This window comes from Akebia trifoliata, chromosome 6 (genome assembly GCF_017979445.1).
Source record: "Akebia trifoliata isolate Shusen 1 chromosome 6, ASM1797944v1, whole genome shotgun sequence".
Taxonomy (NCBI): Eukaryota; Viridiplantae; Streptophyta; class Magnoliopsida; order Ranunculales; family Lardizabalaceae; genus Akebia; species Akebia trifoliata.
This window is the reverse complement of record NC_141380.1, coordinates 7,588,836-7,597,760: the sequence shown is the minus strand read 5'-3', so window position 1 is coordinate 7,597,760 and position 8,925 is coordinate 7,588,836. Positions and strand designations below refer to the sequence as shown.

Genomic DNA, 8,925 nt, shown 5'->3' with positions numbered 1-8,925 from the left:
ATGGGACATCACGATGAATATTTAAAAAATCGTCCCCATTATCTTTGACATCAATTTAATTTTATTATTGACATGTCATAATAAAGACTTGTTGTGGCAATAGAAGTTCATCAAAATATCTCCTCTTGTGGGAAATCTAACAAATTATTAACATCATGTCTTACCTTGTCTTAATGATTAGGGTGAAAACTATGGTTTTAAAAAATCAAATTAGTTCATAAAGAAAATCCAAACAAGATATTATGTTTTCTTTACAATGGTAATCATCGTGGGCTCGATTATCAATCAATTTTAACATTAGTAATCATCAAAAGAACATTTTCAACTTCAATTAATTTTTCATAAGGTTAAAAATGTCGGAATGAACTATGGACAAATTTTAAAATATAATCTCAAACAATTATATTTGGCGTTAGTATTCTTTTAATTAATTATTTGAGTCGTGATAATATGACACCCCCTTCTGACAACTCCCTTACACCCCCCATCACAGGACCATAGATCATTTGAATCGGGATACGTAGAATTATACATCTTTTTTCTTGTGTATCTCAAGGTAAATGACTACGGTTTTGTGATGGGGGCATTTGTGAGAGGGGTATTATCACGATTCAAGTTATTTATTTGTTGGTAATCTTTTAATTAGTTATTTAAGTCGTGATAATATGACAGTCCCTTCTGACAACTCCCCCTACGCCCCCCCAATCACAGAACTATAGATCATTTGCCTTGGGATATGCAAAATCATAAATATTTTTTCTTATGTATCCCAAGGCAAATGATCTATGGGTCTATCATGGGGGTGTAGTGGTATTTGTTTGAGGGGAGCATCATATTATCACGGTTCAAGTTATTTATATCTAACAGAGTGAAATAGAAAATTCAAGAGCTCCAAATCTAAAACCCAAAACCACCATAAAGATCCTTTATTGTCCATCAACATTTGTTTATCAAACTTTTGATATATGTGACCTAGAAGAGCCATGTGATAGATTCTTGGTCCATTAACCTAATGAATGATTGGCCCACAACTTGATATATGTATTTGGGCCAAAAATAAATAATATTGGATTCCATCATATTTCCTAAATGACTTCTTCTAGTTATTATTATATTTGGACATCAAATTAAATTCAAGAAATCACCAATAAAATCAAAATATAGGACCACCAAGTGGTGATCAAAACTTCTATAAGGTCTGTTGGCCTGAAACATTGATACATCTGTCATTTTGGCTTGACTTCATCAAATCTTTGACAAATAAATGTATTGTTGTCTAACACCTTAAAAATAGCTAGAAATTACAAAACAAGACAAATATTCATCCAATTAATTGTGGTGGGACTTAACCCACCTAAGCCTTCATCACTAGAGTCAACTATCAAGACTAAGAGCCCGGATCCTGCCCCCCAAGAGTTGGGTAGCTACCCAGCATCCCTGTTTTCTTTGTATGCCACGTGGCAGACTGGCCCATTAGATTTTTCTGTCTTGGTCGACCAAAATACCAAAATTCTTGTCCTTAGATTCCAACATTTTCACATTATGAGATATTTACATTCGAATCTATTGGCTAGAGATCACCAATAGATTTAATTAATTGTGGTATTTAATTCAATAAAAAATTCATCAGATATTCGTGGGTTTAATGGGTCCATAAAATTTTGTTCTTACCTTTCAAAAATAAAAAATAGTTGTTTTTATTTTGAATAAATTTTTTTTTAAAATTAAATACTATACAAGAACACCTCTAATTTATTGTGGCATTTTGATATTTGATAATGCAAATGATTTGTATTGTAAAAATTTGCATAAACTTCTTGAATTCTTAAGAAATTCCAGCAAATGATTTGTAAGACAAAAAATTAAGCCACTATTTGTAAATACCATTCAACTCCAGCCCCATTCGTCATCCCGTTTTTCTATCTCAATAGATTCAATCATTCAACCGTTAACTAATAATCATAATAATAATAAGAGATGAACTAGTTGCACACCAGATCATTGATTGGTTTGAAATGTCGACATGGATTCTAATGAGTTTCTTAAACCTTACAAGGACTTCAAAATGATCAAAACCAGTCAATCCTTGGAATATCAATATTGATACATCGTGATTACAAGGGATTTGTGATGTTTGCATATAGAATAGATTATACAAAAATGATTGAACCATCAATAGTTTATGTGGACATGATTAGAAAAGAAGAAAAAGAAAGGGTATGTAATATTTTTTATATTATTTTTGGAGTGTAATCATTCAAATGGAGTGCAAAAAGAAGTTTTTAAGTGATGAAATGCAATTGATAATGAGTGGTGTGCAACTAGTCGGTCCTTAATAGTAATAATAAGAAAGTGGTACTTCATCTGTATTAAAGAAAAGGCATTTGCAATATATATGTAAGGAGTCTTGCGGGACCTCGTATCGCACTTCTTGATGTGAAAGTGGATATAAATCATATATGCTTTTTCACTCATATCTCGATGAAATGCATCTATGGTTCCTATAACTTTTCACGTTAAGAATTGCGATATGAGGGTCCAGCCCGAGGTCACTTCAGCATTATTCATATTTAAATCATTACGAGCCCACATCTTTAAACAAAAGTATTTTTGTTATTTGAAAATACATTTTATTGAAGCAAATCAATGGTCGTGTGTAGGTCGTAAAGCGCGTCAAGCTTACCCTGCCCCTTGAACACCATCTTCAAACCCATTGATCAGGTACACATTAAAAATGTTCTAATCAAGTCGACAGGAACCAATCAAGCTGATTTCCTTGACTATAAGTCCTCCAAGAGTTTGCTAATAATGGAAAACCCCTTTGTTTTTGAAAGTGTAATTTTGAGTTTTGACATAAGCCATGTGTGATTATTTGGGATACCATTGAGTTTTCAAACTTATGACATACCCCTTGACTTTAGTCTTTCATGAGTGACTAAAAAAAACTTTCTTGGAAAGGTCAAAATACCCTCATATTTGATATACCCCCCTTAATGGTTTTTAAACTCGGTATTACGTCTCGTCTCGTTCAACTCTGATACTGAGTTGACTCGGACGATATGTCTCGTCTCGTTCAAGTTATCTCATTTAACATTGAGACAATGGTTTTTATCCATTTAAAAAATCTGAAAAAAAAATCAGAAATAATTCCTATAAAAAAAATGAATCCAAAAAAAATATATATAAAATTAAAAAAAATCGATTTGGGAATGAAAGAATTGAGGGTTGAGACTTAATTCATTTGTATCGGTTAACTCGAACGAGATTTTGAAAATCTCGTCCGATACATCTCATTTAACTCGCGAATTAAACCATTACTGTACTGTCTCGTTCGTATTATTCGAGATAATCGAAAATATCGTCTGAGACGACTCGTTTATCTCACGTTACACGATCGTCTCATAACACTTTATGAGTTGGTCTTGTTGACCTTGAATACCAAGTTAACTCGAGTGATACGTCTCGATCTCAGACGAGTTTAAAAACCATGCTTGATCATGGTCTACCGTATGAGACTAATAGAAACACTAGCCAAATGCTCTCCCTCTTCAATCGCTTGTTACTTTCCCTAAAATCAATGCCCTTTGGACACATCAACCTCTTTAGGTGACTACTTCTTCAATATCCCTACGAGATGTTAAGATTTTTCATTAATGTTCTCGAGATTAGTATTTTTCTTTTAAAAAATAAAAATAAAAATAAAAATAGAATTGTCAGATGTGCCCAAATGAGAAATAAAATGATTGTTTGGTGTGTCATAAAAAGAAATTGATGTGGAAATTAAGTTCATCATCCATTTCCTCTCAATCGCAAGAATTTTTTATAATGACCAAACTACCCTCCAACTAGAAAATCCCAATCTCTCTCCGGGGTTCAGAGTTGAATTTAGATCTCTGGAGAGTGGAGAGAAAGTAGAGAGTGGGACTGTGGGAGTGACTCAGTGACATGAGGTGCTTGTACGGTTATAGACATCCAACTCCCTCGTATTTACAATTTTGCCATCAAACTTCTCCTCTTCTTCATCTGAACTCCAGATTAATTCTTCCAAACCTCAAAACCCTAGACCTCCATAACAAATCCAATCTCAGAAGGGTTTCTTCTTCTTCTTTTTCTTCTTCAAGTAGTTCCATCAAACCTCTTACTTCACCAACAATGGCTTCATCAGAGACCAAACTGTTCTCAGTTCTCTTCGTTTGCCTCGGCAACATCTGCAGAAGCCCCGCCGCCGAAGGCGTCTTTACAGATATCGTCAACAAAAGGGGTCTTCAATCCAAATTCAAAATCGATTCTGCTGGAACTATCGGCTATCATGAAGTAATTTTCCCCAAATTATTCAATTTCAAACACACCAATTCTACCGATTCATTTGTTTTTTGGGGTTTTTTATTTTGATTTTGTTTGTGTTTTTGAATTTTAGGGTAATTTAGCAGATCCACGGATGAGGGGTGCATCTAAACGACGTGGGATTGAGATAACTTCCATCTCTAGACCGATTCGACCGTCGGATTTCAGAGATTTTGATCTCATTCTTGCAATGGATATGCAAAACAAAGGTGAAATGAGAGGAGTTTTAGATTCTGTGTAGTAGAATTGTAGTTGATTTGTTCGTTATGGGTCTTGTAATTTAGCTTTTTTTTTTCATCTTTATTTTGCTTTGTGGATCATTTGGTATTTGATTTGTGTGATATTTATGATCAAGTTTTCAACTTGTAATTTAGCTTTTTTTTAATCTTTCTTTTGCTTTGTGGATCATTGTGATATATTTAAGATAAAGTTTTCGACTTGTAATTTTGCTTCTTTTTTCTTTTTTTCCCATCTTTATTTTGCTTTGTGGGTCATTTGGTATTGATTTGTGTGATATTTTGATCAATTTTCCGACGTGTAATTTAGCTTTTTTTTTTCTCTCTATCTTTTGCTTTGTTGATCAATTTTCCGACGTGTAATTTAGCTTTTTTTTTTCTCTCTATCTTTTGCTTTGTGGATCATTTGGTGTTGGTTTGTGTGATATTTATGATCAAGTTTTTGTTTTGCAGAGGATATCTTAGGGGCATTGGAGAGGTGGAGATTCAAAGAGCCTCTTCCTGCTGATGCTCATAAAAAGGTTAGTACTGGTGCATCCAAGTGTGGTTCGGATCATGGCAACCAAGTTCACATTTGGCAATTATTTGGTTGGGGGTTTAGCTCGGTTGATTAGACAAACGATATTTTTGGGTTTCTTCCAAAGATCTTCAACCTTCCTAAAAACCATATCTTGTTCATGAGATTTGAAGGTTGAACCATTGAAGAAGATAAAGTTTTGAGGTTGAGGATAACAATGTAACCATATTTGCCGGTTAATCGATAAATCATAAAGCAATTCGCCGATATAATCGATTGGATCCTTATGCAGAGAATTTTATAAAAAAATTCGACGAATTTTTTATTTTCTTGTTCAATTCTTTAACCATTGCAAAAACTCACTTTTTCCAGAAGTAAAATAAGGTAAATATGTGTATTGGAATGTGGTTCGGATCATGGTAACCAAGTTCATATTTGGAAATTATTTGGCGGGGATTTAGTTCAGTTAATTTGGATAATTTTGAAAAAGTTTCATAAAAAAAATTGGGAAAATTTTGTGGATTAGAAAAAATGATTTTCTTCCAAAAACCCATCATCTTCAACCTCCCTGAAAACCCTATCTTGTTCTTGAGATTTGAAGGTTGAAGAAGATAAAAGTTTTGAGGTTTGAGGATAATAATTTACCATATTCGCTGATTAGTCGATAAATCATCAATTAATTCGCCGATTTAATCGATTGGTCCTCTATTTGGAGAATTTTTACTAACTTTTTGAAAAATTCGTCGCATTTTTGGATTGCTTGTTCAATTCTTTAACCAATTGCAAAAAACTCACTTCATTTTTTCAAAAGTAAAACGTAATTCATGTTTATTACTGATTCTGAAATTGGTTGTTGCAGGTTAAGTTGATGTGCTCTTATTGTAAGAAACATGATGAAACTGAAGTTCCGGATCCGTACTATGGGGGACCGCAAGGTTTCGAGAAGGTAAATGATTAGTTCATCCTTTCCATCTGATCTGAATTTTAGTCAATGATATTTAATCTTGATACCAAATTATTGATTTAGAATATTCAAGTTGGGATCTTAAGAAACCTGTTTAAGTATATAGGCACTTAAGGGTTATAAAAGAAATCATTTGGTGGCTGGGAAAAAATGTTATTTTCATCAGAACAATGGTAGACAAAACTAAAAAACTGGTTTATGTGATGTCAGTTAGAATACCATACTTGTCAGCATAGATGCATAGTATTTTGACATACAAATAGTGTTGTCTATAGAACATGTGGATGCAGTAATGTAGACGCCAATGTTATAGAACATGTGGATTCAAAATGAAAAAATACGTTAAGAAACTAGACTTTTAACTTGATCAATCATTTCTATTTTATCTTATGACTTCTCCAAGATTTTAGTAGCTTAAAACACATGTTCAAAAGATGGGTGTTCATGAGGATTACACCACACTCCTTGAGAATTATGCTACTGCTTGTTTTAGGCCACTAAAGATCCTCACCTTACAACCTCCTTCTTTGAAAACATTTGGGTGTTACTTGCCTTTCATCCCTCACTAGATTTTAATCTAATGAGTGGTGGAATCATTGTCCAGTTAGAGTCATCATCTAAGCCTTACTCCAAATATTTGGGGTTGCCTAAATGAATCATGTTCCTCCATTCAATTATGTGGAGTACCATGTCGTTTGTTATTGAAAGTATGTTCATATCTGCTTCACCCTATCAATCCACGTTTTATAGGGATCTTCCTCTCGCTATTTTAGAACCTTCAACTTCATATTCCTTATTATTGGGGGATATCATCAGCCTTTATTGAATGTGTTCAATCTCGATTGACTTTCTCTTAGTTTATTGCCTATTGGAGCTACTCTTACATTTTCTTCAATGCGCTCATTTTTTTTATTCTTTCTTTCTTAGTTTTTCAACCCCTCCAACTCAACATCCTCCTGTTGGTTTTACTGTCATCGTATAAAAATTTTCTCTTAATTCCATTGGTATATGTCAGTCACATAGCACTCCAAAAGAGCTTTGATCCTATGTCCAACAGTCCAAAGAGTGTATGGGAGTGAACGTTTTGTTAGTTCTGTCACTGCCAGAAAAGATGCAATGGTGCTGGTGAACCATGGTGTCTGGAGATAATGGAGGTATTTGTAGAATTTGGTGAGGGGGGAGGGGAGATGCCCTGTGTATAATAAGTCCCTTTAAAGCAGCTTGAGCTTAAATTGTAAATACCTAATAATTTGATTACACTAAATGAACAACTTTAGCTTAACTATCTATAAAGTAAGGCCCTATTTGGCAACACTGTCAGCTTTTGCTGTAGCTGTTAGCTATGATAATTGCTATCAAAAAGCGCTGGGGTCAAAATTGTGTTTGATAGACTGTGATTGAAAACTGCTGTGCTGTCTGTTAGATTCTAATAAATTGATCAGAATACCCTTACATATAATTAATGAACCAGATGTTTATTTGGACTAGATTAGGCAAATAAATTAAATAAATAATATTAAATTAGAATTAAACAAATAAAATAAAAAATATTAAAAATTTATCTAAATATGAATACATTATATTCAACATTGAATTGAATCAAGCATAGAGAACAATCTATTGAAAGCCATAAGAATTTAAACAAAGCATGATTCAATGAAATTAACAAACAAGATTCAAATTAGTGATCTACAAACTCTTAAAGAGTTCCATCTCTTAATCCAAATAACCCATTTAATTCCACCAAAAATCGATTAAAAAGAACTCAACTCATTGATTTGTGATTAAATTTAAGAATAGTGTATTTTTTACAAAAACAAATATCAGTTGTTGGTGATGAAATCAGAGAACAAAAATCAGTTGGTTCTAAGTATATATGATTTAGTAACAACCTGATCTCAAGCCCACTATGAAAAGGCAAATCATAGTCGGTCATTGTGGGTAGGTGCCATACAAAAATTTCCAATTTTGATAGCTTGTGAGTTTTTTATCATGTGTTGCAAATCCATTTGGCATTAATGTTCTGTTTTAAGAACTATCCTGGTGGAGCTTTGATGGTTATATTATATTTCATAATTCAACTACAGCAAGTGAAGAATTCAAATATGATAGCTATGTTATATTTTTTTTTTATTTTGCTTTTGTGATAACTATGTTTTATATGATGACTATATTATATTAAAAAGTTGAGATCAGTTTAGACATTTCAAATGTAATTCAATTCGCCTTTTTTTTTATTCCCGCAACCGTGATATTGAAAAGCACCCCCTACCCAGCTTTAAGAAATTCAACTCCGCACTTGTGTTATCAAACGGGTCCCCACATTATTAATCGATGTTTCACCACGTTATCAAAGACCCATTAAGTAGTTGTGGTTGGTCTCACCCTGGTTCAGGTTTTTTCTTTTTTTTTTTTTTTTTTTTTTTTTTTTTGAGAAAAATCTGACAGTTGGTTCTAATTAGAACTATGCATTCCCAATTTTTTTTGCAGGTTTTAGATATACTTGAGGATGCTTGTGAATCATTACTTGATAGCATCCTGGCTGAGAACAGCAGCATATTACAGCCATAGTTCCCGAATTAAAACGCTGTTTTCTTCTATCACAGCTGGGAAATTGGGAGGGTTATAAATGTGGTGTTGCTTCACGTAAACCCACATTGCCTTCCTTATTGGATATCGTTGCCCACACAAAACAACCTCCATGTATTTTACATTGGTTTGTGTTTGATTTGCTGTAGATGTAATATCATGGTTATTGAATTGATATCTCAGCATTGTTCACTTTTCTTTGTATAAGGTTGAAAAAAAATAAACAAAGCAGAGAGGATAATGAATCATCATCTTCATCCTTGGTCGAGGCATAA

At 33.3% G+C, this 8,925-nt stretch overlaps 1 protein-coding gene across 1 annotated transcript; it reads left to right on the top strand.

Annotated features, from left to right (window-relative positions):
• The first annotated feature begins 3,859 nt into the window (after positions 1-3,859).
• On the top strand, positions 3,860-8,901 carry LOC147400011 (protein-tyrosine phosphatase). The gene is made up of 5 exons (XM_086445601.1): positions 3,860-4,314; positions 4,418-4,553; positions 5,034-5,101; positions 5,957-6,043; positions 8,552-8,901. The coding sequence occupies exons 1-5, from the start codon at positions 3,946-3,948 to the stop codon at positions 8,630-8,632; spliced, it is 741 nt and encodes a 246-aa protein (XP_086301727.1). The 5' UTR covers positions 3,860-3,945; the 3' UTR covers positions 8,633-8,901.
• Positions 8,902-8,925: the final 24 nt, after the last annotated feature.

Bases quoted from the DNA above. Each gene is read 5' to 3' on its own strand.
- LOC147400011 (XM_086445601.1), top strand. From the start codon at position 3,946: ATGAGGTGCTTGTACGGTTATAGACATCCAACTCCCTCGTATTTACAA. The intron at 4,315-4,417 runs GTAATTTTCCCC...TTTGAATTTTAG, and splicing joins GAACTATCGGCTATCATGAA to GGTAATTTAGCAGATCCACG. The intron at 6,044-8,551 runs GTAAATGATTAG...TTTTTTTTGCAG, and splicing joins GACCGCAAGGTTTCGAGAAG to GTTTTAGATATACTTGAGGA.